The sequence below is a fragment of the Amblyomma americanum genome, chromosome 11 (genome assembly GCF_052857255.1).
Source record: "Amblyomma americanum isolate KBUSLIRL-KWMA chromosome 11, ASM5285725v1, whole genome shotgun sequence".
NCBI lineage: Eukaryota > Metazoa > Arthropoda > Arachnida > Ixodida > Ixodidae > Amblyomma > Amblyomma americanum.
This window is the reverse complement of record NC_135507.1, coordinates 99,335,336-99,349,822: the sequence shown is the minus strand read 5'-3', so window position 1 is coordinate 99,349,822 and position 14,487 is coordinate 99,335,336. Positions and strand designations below refer to the sequence as shown.

The 14,487-nt window shown below is 43.3% G+C and overlaps 1 protein-coding gene across 6 annotated transcripts in view; it reads right to left on the bottom strand.

The window, feature by feature from the left end:
* LOC144110480 (DNA-binding protein RFX2-like) overlaps positions 1-14,487 on the bottom strand; it is a 97,876-nt gene that overhangs the window by 36,391 nt on the left and 46,998 nt on the right. For 3 of the 6 annotated variants that reach the window (XM_077643394.1, XM_077643396.1, XM_077643397.1), the window contains one exon: positions 6,862-6,903. The exons of the other annotated variants lie outside the window; for them this stretch is intronic. In XM_077643394.1, coding sequence (XP_077499520.1) covers positions 6,862-6,903 — 42 coding nt within the window. The remainder of the gene's footprint in view (positions 1-6,861; positions 6,904-14,487) is intronic. 6 annotated transcript variants of the gene reach the window in all.

Sequence of the window (14,487 nt, the reverse complement as noted above, 5' to 3'; positions counted from 1 at the left end):
AATCTCATCCACCCACCTAACTTTCTGCCACCCCCTGCTACGATTGCAAAGCACATAAGTCCTCCCCCTGTAAAATATTTGGTAATAAGGGCTCGCTCCTTTGATGCGCCTGAGAACAAAGCCAATTTCATCACCATGAATGAACTTCAAGCTTATCCGTCATGGCTCCTCAAGAAACGAAGCATTAAGCGTTTAACCATAGGTTTGCTGCCATCAGCAACATGCTCTCGCAAAGACAAAATGCCAGATTTCTTAGCCGTGCAATCGATAACTTCAACAAAACAAGTTTGCTGCTCATACTCGCTAATCCTTGGTCAGTAATTCTGCTACTAAGAGTAACCTTGGTCTCAGATTGCAACGTGTGTCCTCCTCCGAAAGTATGCTCCACAAGCTTTCGTCATGAAGAAAAACTTCACTTCCCTACACACGCATTTCTGTAGTGGCCAAAGAGTCCATACATTCTATTAACGCAGTCCGCACTGGCAACTAGTGGGTCAAACTTTCATCCTTCACTACTAGGGTGATGCATGCTGCTGATTTCAAAGAAGAACAGAGAAAATAGTTCTTAGAAAAAACGCTCTGTTAACACTTGCGAAGTCATGACAATACTTCAATAGAATAAAAGAATGGATAAACCTCAGTTCTGTCCTAATCAATCCAGAGCTGAATTCTAACAACAAAGTCCCGGCAGCAATGGGAGGTAAAATTTATGCCAACAACTTTACACAATGTTCAACTTGCCCTAGTATGCTGACAAGATGCAATCAGCCCTGAAGTTAAGTTTGAAACCCCCTTTTGTTATGTTGGATTACTGACATTACAAGTACTTATGTTTGGGAGCGAGCTTCCTTTTATAATACCGTCTTACCTAGCCTTGCCCTAGTATGCTAGAAAAAAGCAAATTATTTCTGAAGCCACAATTCCGGAAGCTACTTGTCAGCTCTAGTAAGCCTGTACAATAAAGTACTGTGCAAAAATGCCAAGAACGTGGAGAAAGGTCTATTTTGTAATCAGCTGCATCAGTTTCATGCATGCGATTATGCAGATGTGCTTAGATCTTAGGCTACACCAGAGCTATTTTCATATGAAACAATTTCTACTGGTCCCCGTTAGCACATTTCACTGTCATTTACACTGGTAGGCACAATGAAGGCATGGACAGTTATTTAGACCTCACACAATTTAGCAAACTAGAAGTCAAATGCATTGAACACTTGTGCTGACAAGAGCCACAACCACTACATAAACATTCAGCTAATAAATTTACTGAAAACCGAGTAGGATGCTGTTAGCAGTAAGGGGAGGCCAATTTAGTCGACCAAGAACGGACTGCAAGCTCAGCACTAGAAAAGCTGTTGCTGCAAGGCGTAACTGACGCTATTTTGCGGGAGCAAAAAAGCTCACCAGGTAAGCAGTGCAGATAACCACCAAGCAGTTTTTCCACAACCGTGCAGGGCCAATGTCGAGTCACAGGTGCTGTTCCACAAGAGATGCATTTGCGGAATGACTCAATTCGCACCACAAAGCCCTCCAGCAGCCAAATCAGGCAAAGCATGCAGCATGCAGGAGCACAACTGTCTCACAAAGTACATTCACACCACAATGCAGATGCCAGCGGAAAAAGCCAGCACATAAAGGAGTTCGGCTCCGTTCCTACTGCTAATAGCCCCTTCATGACCTTCGTACCTTCGTATAATGCACGCGGCCCTTTCCACGCATCTCGACCAACTTTCCTATTCATAATATGTCTCTCCCCAAGCTTTCCGACCCTTTCATCTCCCTGCTCACTATGTGGTTAAACGGACACGAGGGTAGCTCCATTCAGTTTCTGTTATCGAAATCTGACTTTTTGCCTTTCAAAGGACTACAGACAGCAAATTTTTGCTTGCGTGTTTTCTTGTTTCAAATTACACTTTAGACACTGACATACACGGATCCCTTCCCCATAATAATTGCCTACAACCACTAAATAATATATAACTGAATTTCTTCCTGACACTGTTTCAGTTTTGGTTTCATCAAACAAACAATGGCTGCAATGTGTAGTTGGACTTCAGGTCACACGAGGTACCAAAAAAAGAAAGGCAACATAACTGCTGATACATAGTACGTTGTCCTTCCAGCTGTTGAAACAGGCTGGTTTTAAGTGTTGCAGTGAATCAAAACCATGTATCAGCGTTTAGACTACAGTTTCCTGGGTGCCTCACGGGACCTAAAGGGCAACTACAAGTCACAGCCATCGTTCGGTTGATGAAACCGAAACATCAGAGGAGAAATTCAACTACCAAGTATTAAGTGGTTGCAGGTGAATACCATGCGGTGATCCATGTATTCTAATGCATCAATCAGGTGTCTATCGTCCTTTAATGAATTAGGAGAGCCATGCAGGTGAAAACTGTCGGGTGGCGGTGGTGGTGGTGGTGTCACTGTGTGCGAATCTGCCACCTGCCATGGTTGGCAAGTGGAGAGAGGAAAATTCCCTTCTCCACTAGTGGGGGAGGAGGGAGGCTAAGAATGACTCGGAAAAATAACAAAAGAAAAGATACGAATAGTAACGGAACATGAACATATATATAATCAGAACAAGTACAGAATCAGAAATGGAACAGACTGGTGAGTGAAAGAAGACTGCTACAGCACTTCCTCTCCGTCAATCCAACTGATTGCCCCCACATATTTGCGGCTCTGATAAGGCCCACTCCACAGTTGCCAAGCGGATGCGGATGGCTTCAAAGATTTGCATATATATAAAAAAAAGAAGGAAACTTACTGACATCATTGCAGTTAGGTGCAAAAATGGCTGCTGCTAGCGGCAATGCCTGTATGTCACTGTACGGCCTTTTCTTGACCATGAAAGCAGCTTCCCTGTCATTACAGTGTGGCGAAGCAGTCAAGAAAAAGGAGGTCAGGCCAAAGAATGGTCTTACGGTGTTAAGCACCAGAATAAGTTTGTGGCCTGCATCAAAGGTGTTGTGTATAGATTACCCCTCTCATGTGGGGTCAGACAGGAAAGTGCATGAACGAGAGGTTGCGAAAGCATAATAACACCTCGCAAGTCACCGCATCTGGCAACCTAGCAGCGCATTGATTCAGCCATAAGTGCAAACCCAAGTTTAACAGAACATCGGTTCTTCTAAGATCAAAAAACTAGGTGGGAAATGTTTTCAATGGCTTTGATCACAGAGAACGGTGGTTATGTAAGTGCCCCTTTGGTAGCACTGACCAAACAAGAAAAGGAGTTTCTATCGACATAGAAAGACAGGGAAATGTGACATCAGTCAGGTGCTTGCCAAGCTGGTTTTCGCTTCTGTTTCGTTTTTGCTTATCTTCATTGCCTTCTGATTTTGTGTCTAGATAAGTAACTCATAAAAGCACGCGCTGTCAAAAATAAAATTTTAACTGAAAGTTGGCGCTTGTTGTGCTGTGTCAACCCTTCTGCAATCCTGTTTGCGCACCCCTATTATAAGAAGTGATCAATCAATACAGGCCAACCTGAGTTTGTCCTGATTTCTTGTCCCAATTGAGATTAATCCCGATTTCTCCTCGAAGAAGAGCCTTCTAGACTATGCTCGTTTTCCAATTTACAAAGCTGAAGACACCGCAAGAAGAATCGGTGGATATCTCTGCTTACCCAGATAGGTGTCTTTGCTCAAGTGGGGATCTTAAACCTCCCTGAACACTCATTTTCATGAGACAGATGAATTTGAGGATAATTTCAAAAAAGGCAATTTAGAAGCGAGAGGCCAAAATGTGGCTACTGACCAGACGTCTTATCAGAGTCATTGTATTAAGCACTGCCCACACTAATTGCATCCTGATCTAAGCACCTTGAATGTTTAAGAGGAGATGCAGGTCTTGAAATGATCAAAAAATGCGAAAATTGTGATTTTGCAGAAAATGCATATTCGTGATTAATACACTCTAAAGTTCCTGCCTAAAAAGATTCAAGGTCTAAATTCGACCTCTAACTACAAAAACATCTATATATTTTGCGCCTATGAGGCCTGGAAATAGCGATTTTGGAGCGAAATATGGCAGGACTTAGTGCCTGCAGCTTACCACGAACGCGTCCCGAGCAATCTTGGTTTTGTTTGAAAGCTGGGCCTCTCCCCGCTACCTGGTATTACTCACTAGTGCGAAATATATTTTGAAACGCGTGCATTTCACTGTTTTTTGAGGGCCGGAGTGCGCACTTCAAATGCGATTTTCTCAGCTTCGTGTTTTTCATGAACATGATTAGCCTTACGAATGCTTTTATTAGGTTTTTATGGCACAGTTTGAATTAATCTTATACCGTTGAATTCAGAAAGAACTAATCTACGGAGCTATGCTGTTTTTGTTTGGCTGAGTCAAATATTCCAAATGTTGTGAACATAATGTCACCTATACTGTACTTCACTTAGCTATACTTTATAATTATAGTGCTTGGACAAAATTTAACATTTTTGTATGACGATGTACTTCAACAATATAATAAGCATAAGCCCAGATGGCAGGTCTCTGGCTACAGTAGCATTTTAAACGAAATCAAAAAATGCAGAAAGAAAGTGTTTGAATGACGCGTTAGAATTTAAATGATAAGTCTTCAGTTATTTTCCTTAATGTGAGAACTAATTCAGATATACTGAAGCTAATTATATTTTTGAAACCAGGAAGAAGAAACAAACATATATGTACCTATTTTCATTAAGATATCTTTAATAATAAAAATGTTCATTTCAAGACCTGCGTCTCCCCTTAACATTGTTGTCATGCTGAATGTTTTTTTGTACTGTACAAATAAAGGCCGGCCAGTAAAGCTCAGATGCTGCAGTGCTCCATAGGAGATTGCTAATGTCTGCGAAGAAATATATTTGTAATAGCTTACAAAAAAAAATCTTACTTTGTGAACAATGTTTTAGTGGCACCTGCAATATTCAGGTTGTTTACGAAAGGAGTGTAAAATTGGGCATCGTACATCTAGCAGGAAAACTATTCGTTATAGTAAACTGCCCTGGAATGCAAAAAATGACCTGAAAAAACTCGAACTGCAAAACATTTTTCAGAATAACTCAATTTAGACCCAGCTTTCAGCTTGAAAATATTGCCCCCAAATTACAAAGAAAAAAAAAACGAAGAAAAAACCTGAAAATGAAGGGCCCTACTGATACATTAGAAATTCTGCGTTACGCCAATGCGTCAGTACTGGATTGCTGGAGAGGCGCCTGAATGCAAGCAGCCATGGACATCAGTACAATTTCAAAGCGACAGATTCTTAGCTCTTGGTACTCTACTGTTGAGACTGCAAGCACAAAGTGTGTCTAGAAGAGTATTACGCCATTCTACATGCTGAGCAACACATATAAATATAGCGCACATAAGTGTATTCTCCAGTCTATTTCTTTTTTTTTTTTCAGCTTCTCTACAGCATCATCATGCAATGATTCTCCTATTGTTACGATCAATAAATGCTCACACCAACTATCCCTGGATTTTCATAGCAAGCTGAACAAGACTAAGACTGCATGCGCAACGCACCTAGGTGTATGCAGTATTTTGACGACCGTGATTTCTCAAACCGAGTACATGGGTTGGTCAAGCGTCCTCTGTCCTCCAACAGACTTGTGGAAGGATAAACACATTCTTGAAGCTGTTTTGACACAAGAGTCTGTTCTGTGCATAAATCCACAAAAGAGCATAGTTATGAAAAACAAAATAAACAAGTTCGGACACCCACCCAATCTCCCTATAGCTTTTTTAGAGGCACTGCTCCGGCTTGTCAAGCCTCAACTGGTCCATTTTACTGTGCAGCTAAGGCCGACATATCCAGTACTTGTTATTGGGTGATGATGGTACCAATGGCCATAAAAGCATTTGACATGCATTGCCACATTCACAGCTGCCTGTTTTCATGTCTGCAGTTTTATGTCCACACCCTGTCATACTGAGCACTGAAATAGGGACTGCGATGACGAGGACTTATTCTCGCTGTCATCCCTACTATTCTTACCTTCAGTGTTCTAGTTCAACTGGTCAAGGTGGCTGGCACATGCCACAGTGCCACTATGTTCCAGTTCAGTTATCGTATACTGCCGCTTATAAGTCGACCTCCCAGCTTGCGACCCCCTCAAGGCAAAAAAATAAGTTTGACACCGTGTATAGGTCGACACAGAATAAAAAAGCTCGCACAACAGTTACAGCTATGAATGCAAATGTTTAAGCGTCAGCTGCGGTGTGAGAAGGATTAGGCATTATCATTACCGATCTCAAACTTGCCGCAGAGGATGGTTTATAGCGTTTTGGTTTAAATTGCTACGCTCCTTCCCAATGCTTGTGCGCACTCAGTGGCTTTCTAAGCATACACTGGTGCAGCACGGCAGCAGCGCACCAAGCAAGCTACCGCTGCTGGTGCTCCTGAGCATGCAACCTCAAGAGATAAACACGTGATGTTTTCGGTGTATCGGCAGACAGCATTATGGCACACTGCCAAGGCCTGCACTGTGGATGCGCAAAACTGAGGAACGAGCTAAGAAAAGCGAACACTAAAAACAGAAAGTAAATTCTCACCAAGCCGGGGGAGGGGGGTTTCATTCTGAAGGTCAGTTTTCGAAACAGAAAAAAAAAAAAAAACGCTAATTTACAGTTGGCAATATATAGTATTTGAAGACTATGTGAACCGACACAAAAACAAAGTCACACACACACACCCACTCACACAAATGCAGATAAAGCGTGTGGCAAGCATGCATCCTAGTGTGCAAGCACTTAGCATGCGAGGCAATTTCCTTCCATAGATGAGAGCAACCGGTGATCAGGCGCACTTGGGACGACAGGTGCAAAACAAAAACAACAATTAGGTGTAGAGGTTAGTAAATGGCTTACTGTTTTCGAGCTTAGAAAGGAAACTTCCGCCACTTCCAGAGCCTGCACGCAGCACAAAATTTTGGGGAGAGAAAAAAGGGGAGAATAAGAGAGAGAGAAAAAAAAAAGCCTGTGTTAGTTCCCAGTTCCATTGGGTAAGATGGGGGGAAAGGGCGATGCACTGTCACCACAACATGGTCACATCAAACACAACAGCAGGGACAGGCCGTGATTACGATTCTGTGGTGCATTCAGAGACTGGAACCCAAACCACCGAACATAAAGTCAACAACTCTGAAAAGCCCACAGTCTTTGTATTTTACCAGACTTGAAAAAGTCCTCACAGAAACAAAGACAAGCAAATCCACTTTGGTTTTTATGGAGTTTAACGTCCCAAAGCAACGCAGACTATGAGGGGCATCGCAGTGGGGGGCTCCGGATAACTTAAGACCACCTGGAGTTCTTTAACCATCCATTTATATTTGAAAATGCTTCATATCACTCCAGCATCGTCTCCTCCACTAAAAAAAAAAACGCTAACGCTTGGATGTATAGAAATGTAAGAAAGGAGAAAAAAAAAGGGATTCCCAGACACAACGACTGTTTCATAATCTGTGAATTTATAACTACACTACATGAGCTCACAAATCCAAACACTATGCAATCCAAAAACAAATTGGAAACAAAGTTTGTAATGCCTGCAAACTTCACTTCATGCTCTCACTGTGAACACACATGTACTCAATGAATACTTGATCACATGGACCTTGTGATTTGACCATGGAAGATACTTAATGAAACACCAATACTTGCAACCTCACGATACTGCATGAGGTCACCACACCAGCTCTAATACCCAATGAAAACTGCATGGTCTAGTAACCACCAGCATACCACCTGGTGGCTGAAATCTTGAAGCTCAAACTCAAATCAACAGTGAGCAACCATCAGCAGCAGCGGCACAACAAACCTTCTTCTAAATGAGGACATGCACAGAGCACACTTTTTTTTCTTTACATAAACATCCGGGTGTCCAACCAACACTGTCGAGTGGTTTTAGGCAACAGCTGGTAATTTTATTCTACACAAGGAAAACAACACAACACTCGGTGACATCACTTATGCAGCACTTGAAGAAAGAAAAGCTTCAGGTGCAGTCACCAAGGAATGAGAGCATCCTTAGATGCCTTGCCTGACAACCATAGGGTTTCACACGATGTCACATGACCTTAACAAAGGGCGATTTAAGAACAGCAGTAACAGCAATAAAAAAAAAATATCCACCAACTGTCACCCTTGGACACATTCCAGTCAGTTGTGTAGCCTGAAATGTGCGTCAGCTGAGAATATCTACAGCAAGATGTCCTGCGATAAGGTGTTGAGCACAGCACCTCATGTTCTTTGTGCCCCGAGAGCTACAGTTATGAGAACAGATACAATGAACCATCTTTCACATCACTTCATTGAGTCAGTTCCCACCAAGTTATATTTTGCCCAGAGTATGGCCGTTCTTAAAACAAGAACAAACAGTTGATCATTCATCATTTCCTAGACATGAGTACATCTGCTGTCAAAGGAGCCACCTTAGCATGTTCACCTTCAATAACATTTGTTGGTTCTGCCATTAGTCAAGCATGCAAAACTGGCCTGAAGCCAACTGAAAAAAATTACAAAATGAGTTCATTTGAGCTCAAAAACAACGACCGCAAAAGGAACACCTCAAACAGTCAACCTCCGTCAACATCTGCACAAAAATGGCTACTGAACAATGCCAGCACAGTTTCAATACATAACCCACACTTCACAAAGAATGGCGGTTTTGAATACACAGTTTGCACAGACGTCCTAGCAGCAACCATCTCAGGATCTGGAAAGAGCAGCAAAAGCTTGGCTGTTTTCCTACCATTCGCCGAGGGGTGGATGGTAGTGGATGGGGCAAGCCGCAGAAAGGGTGTAAGGTCACTAAAGCTGAGAAGCCACTCTCCATGGCATAGGGTCAAAGGACCCTAGACTACCGCATCCAAAGATAGCACCCGTGACGTCACGTGAAAACTATCTATAGAGAAGACTTTTGCATTCAGCATACTACTATGTGCTTAGGCTTAGGTGATGCGCACCTGACAAGGCAACAGCAAAACGCATCTTTGAGTTTGGAAGTTGCCAGCAGGCACGCTGATTTGACAGGAAACAAAAACATGAAGTCGGGCCGGAGAATATTTCTACTCTTAATTACGCATGAACAGAGACCAAATGACCGTCTTAACTACTATGTCCTCTTTGACTAGAAACAAAGAAAAGCTGCCCCAAACCAACTACCACTCTAGAAGGTGACAACCTACTATAACCAGATGCAACTTAAGTTTGCAGTGAAGCTCTGCCCGCATACAGAACTGGCGTACAGAATTTCTCCTCATGATATTTGTATCACTGAGATTCTACATTTTGGATCCGTTTCATGAGTATAAAGGAACTATTTTCAAATTAGATGCCCAAACACTAGGAAGAGTAGCGCCTAATCAAGCTGCCACCTCATTTTAGCTGCCGAAAATTGCCGCTGCATTTCGACATCAGCTCAAAACAAGCATTTTTGGTGAAGATTAAAATATTAATATTGCGACTCTGGTGATTTTTCTGGGCGTTCAGCCATCACAATGTCCCATAATTCGCATACAAAAAACAGACCTCATGCTCGATTCGATTCACTTCGCAAGGCCGCCTTAGCACCTGCGCAATGTGGGGAAGCCACTAAAGAAGCCAACTGCTGCTCCTTCACTTCAGCTCATGTCGCGAGTTCCACGTCTTCTCATGTCTTAGTGTACATCCCACTAATCGCATCACACAATCAGAATTTAGTATGATTGCAGATGTGCTTAGCAGGAGGTCAAGTTATCCTTCTGGAATGTGTTAACCAGAACAAAAACAGCCTAAATATGTGGGGCATCTTTAATACTCTCAGTTTACAGCCTACAAAATGGGAATGTATCAATGAGGTTTGACTGTATTTCTGAGGACCCCATGTATGACTTAAAGCAACCATGACTGTGGACAACCTTCTATAAACAAATGGCCGCAAACACAAGAAAAAAACGCAAAACATTTTTCTGCACCATCAAGTACAGAGAGTTGTGGCCAAAAAAAATTTTTTTAGAAAGGCTCTGCAGTAAGTAACGCTGACAGCGATGCATGGGGATCACACAGGGATCACTCATTTTGCCGGCACAACTGTCTTTGCTCTAATCATAATTCCCCCCACAGAGGCGCACATAACAGAAACCTGGCACCAGACAACAAACGCTACAACAAAGCAAACGTTCAGCACAACTCTCATGGAACAAAAATGTGAAAAGAAATGTTGCTGGACAAAAGAAAACAGCTGCTGGCAACCGCTTACTTGGTACAGCTTGTGAGAAAAAACAGACACATGCAAAGTTCAAGGACTACAGGCAGCAAATTTCTGATAGCATGTTTTCTTCTTTCAAGTGATGAATTAGACATATACATGCATCACCTTGTGATATTTGCCCATGACTGCTAGATAATTTATAATTCAACTTCTTCACGCCGTTTCGGTTTCAGTTTCATCAACCAAATGATGGCTGTGAAGTGTACTAGTTAGTCTTTTGGTCACATGAGGCATGAAAAAAAATGACAATACATATATAGTTGCTGACACATGTTTGTTGTTATTCCAGCTGCTGAGGCAGGGTGGTTTAAGTGTCACAGTGAAAGTGTCAGTATTTATACAGCAAGAGCTCGCTAATTTGAACTTCAAGGCATTGAAAAAAATGTTTGAATGATCCTAAGTTCAGACTATAGAATGACCCCCTAAAGGAACTGTCAAAAAGTGCGTGTATCATGGCTATTTTTTTTTGGTGAAAGACTGGATAAAAGTTGCCTGATTTTGACACGAGAGAAGTTCTGGTTGGGCAAGTTGTTAGCTATTCATTTTAAATAATTGAGGGCACCAAAAAACATACACACAAGAGAAGACGACAGACCACAGCGCCCGAATGAATTGGCGCTCTGGGCCATTGTCTTCTCTTTGAGTGTGTTTTTTGGCACATTTAAATATTTCGACATGACAGCACCACGGCAACAACCGTTTTTCATATTACCATAACGTCAGCAGCATCAAAGCAGAACTGCTCCAAAACTGCAAGGGCCGCCGCATCCCTGAGGGTGTGATACGGTGGAACTCCACCACTACTATGTCACACCCACGGCACCTCCACAAGCAAGAAGGCTTCACCGCATAAATAGCGAATGGAATGGGAAGCGGGTACAGTTTCGGTGCACTAGAAGAATGGAACTACGCAGAGGCAAACAAAGGAAACGGCGCTGAAGGGGCGAGAAAAAAAAAGAGGAGGGAAAGGAAGAAAACACCAGCGATCTGCCAAACAGCACCCAAATCAGTGCTCTGCAGAGTTAGGATGGCTGGCTGAAGCTGGCTTGAAAAGGTCAGACTTTTGTCAGAGGGGAAAGGGGGGAGCATTCACTCATCGTCACGCCTGCTGTAGCGCGCACGTCAAAGGTGCGTGAGCAACACTGCAGCATAGAATTCAGGTTCTGAGTAGTGCTATTTCAACTATACATTTGCACGCCTGTCACACTTGGACGCGGCCTCTGTTTGGGAGCCTGTTCAAATTAACTGGCACGAGACCTGCAGCGTCCAATGCTATAGCTTACATAGGCGTCAGCTGGGACCGAGCCGACAGTTTGAGTAATCCGCATTGTTGAATTAACGAGCTTTTACGGTATTGCAGGTTTCTTCATGCCTCACGTGACCTAGGGGTATACGTCACAGCCATCATTTGGTTGATGAAACCGAAACCACACGAGAGAAGAAATTCAATTATAAATTATTTATCAGTCATTCTAACGCTTTATTTGAGAGAACTAAACATGCAAAATCAGGTGTCCATAGCCTTTCATAGCAGACACGAACAAAATGAGCAGGCTGCAATCAATGCACATCTTGTCATCATTCTCATCATCACAAGCTGCAACTCAGAACCACCAGAATCAAATGAAAGGCCTCCCAGCCCCATAGTGCAACAAGCAAGGCTAAGTCGGTACTCCTCACAATGATACTCAGCACCAATGCGTATGTTAAGTCATGAGGCAGCTAGTAGAGTTGGACTGGTGGCTTTGTTAATGCAGAAGCAATAAAAATGCCATGACAGAAACAGGGGGGAAAATAATGCCAGCCCATCTCCCGCAGTTGTTTACTTGCGCAGATAGGCAGCCTTAGACTACCACATTATGCGACTGCTGATCCAGTGTGGCTGCTGCTTGTTGAATATGAAGAAAAAGTCCAAGCTCTACCCACTGACAGAAGCTTCAGTTTTTGCAGTAAACTGCACAAAGATAAGGGAATTTTAACGCACAAACACTTCTTTCCTTTCCATAGTTATGCAACAGAAAGTAAACACAGTCTGGACGTTCCTTTCCCTCATGAAGCCAGCTGAAAAAAGTTTTCAAATTTTGACAGGTGTGCAATGCTTGCCATCATTCTTTTATGAGATGTCAGAGGGCCTGAGCTGCCCTTTTAGCCACTCGACGGCAACGTTTAGTGAGCATTCTATTAGTTTACCATTACGGAGGTTTCTGCAGCGAAAGTTAACAGCAACTGAAACCGCTGACTGCAATTCTTTAAAGCCTTTTTTCTTCTCCCATAAAAGGAATGCAACAGGACTATGGCGGACTTGAGTAAAAAAAAAGTGGGAACACTATTTCTGCAATTTGCTTGGAGGAATGGAAAAGATATTAAAAAAAATCATTTAATCATTTTCATCATTTAATCATTTTCATCATCATAAAAAATCATTTTCATTTAAAAATCTGCATAACAACCCTGCAAAAAATGCAACCATTGCAAATTTTTCATTCAGCAGTCAGTACTATATCCATAGCAATCACACATGATATCTACATGAAACAGCAACGTTCCAAGCATGGATCAAACTGAGAAAGCAGTCAACATTTACGGTCTTGTAGTCCCTGGGGAAGCACCAACATTGATGCCAACAGCAGTTGTGTGAGCGCAAGCCTCAGATATGCACCTCCTACTTGTAACGTTCAATACACCTGCTTCTCGATACACATTAGATTAAGGTCACACAGAGGCTCACATGGCTTCTATTAAATCTCTGTGTTGCTACTTAAGTGGACGGCACATAAAGTAAAATCTCGTTAATTCAAAGTCACTAGGAACATAAAAAAATATTCAGCTAATCTGGTTTTCAAGCTACCTGACCATAGCAAAAAATTTTGCTGCAAACACCCTACCTTTACTGGACGGACTGTGTGATTATCACATATTGCGGCTTAGAACTCGAACGCTGAGGTTGTAGCCCGCATACACCCCCCTTTGCGTTCCGTGCTTCGGGCCACCCCTGAATTTCTGAATTTTGTTTCGCCATTTCCCACACAATGGCACCGCTACGGCCGCGCAACTCAAGGCAACAAATGCGTAATGATGCAATCACAAGGACAGCAGTCTGAAGCTAATCGAGATCGAAAGTGAAAGGCGTTCCACCCTGCCTCATCATGTGCGTCTCGACTAAAGGCGAAGTTCTGTAGCTTCAGATAGCGGCATGACGTGCACCCTGGAGGTTATCAGAATAGGATGTTTGCCCTCGCACAACCTACCACTTATTCGAGGAAGTGAGCGCTGGCATGAATGAACCAGGCAAATGGACGGCAATTCAAATTTTCTTCAGCGGAACTGACTTGCATATGAATTAACTAAATTTTTTTACGCATGCGTCTCGCCAGAGAAACGGCACCAACATGGGGCGCGTAGTACTTGCCACTCATCCAAAACTACCTTAGACCCCGCAAAGAGGTCAGTTTTGCGTATACGTCATACCCCAATTTTGGGGTGGTCGTTTTTTCTAAATTAAGGTCGACCCAACCTGCTAACCAGGGCGCACTACTCAGAGAAACAGTACAGGATGGCATAGCACGCACCGACGCTTTTAGGGGCGGTAAGTGCGTTGATGCCTGTGCCGCCACTAGATGCTGCCTTGACCTTGGCCGGGCTGGTTTTTGTAGCGATAGCTACATTACGGTAGCATTTCGAGCCTTCAGCGTGGCGGCGCCACCACCCTGTGGCTGCGCTGCCATGCTGTCACGTGGTTGGTCACGTGGTGCAGAGCAGCTGCCGGCGGCGCGGCACCGTGGCTGATCACGTGGTTCGTCACGTGGTTTGTTGCGTGACCAAGTTCCACTTGGCCAACTGTAGCTATCGTATCACTCCAGGTTTAACCAGAGCTAAACCACCACCAATTTTTGCACTGGGAGTACTAGGGCTGGGGCACTTCGCATATCAAGCGTCGGCATTACTAACCGTGGCATCACTCTGCAGCACCGTCTAGTGGCTCCGAGGGGAGCCATCGCTCCCCCGGTTTGCGGCGAAATGTCAGATCTTCAAATTAACCGGGCTGATGCACGCCGCTGTTTTGAACTATCTAGTCGAATTTACATTAAAAATTACAGGACTGCAGAAATTCTTCGAATTATCGAGGTTTCACTGTACATTGGCAGAACCTGGATAAGCCCCTGTGAAAGAGGCTGAGACCAGTGCAAGTTCTCCTCGTTAGCTTACTGCTACAACAGCACTTCAACCAAAGCAGCGACCAAAAG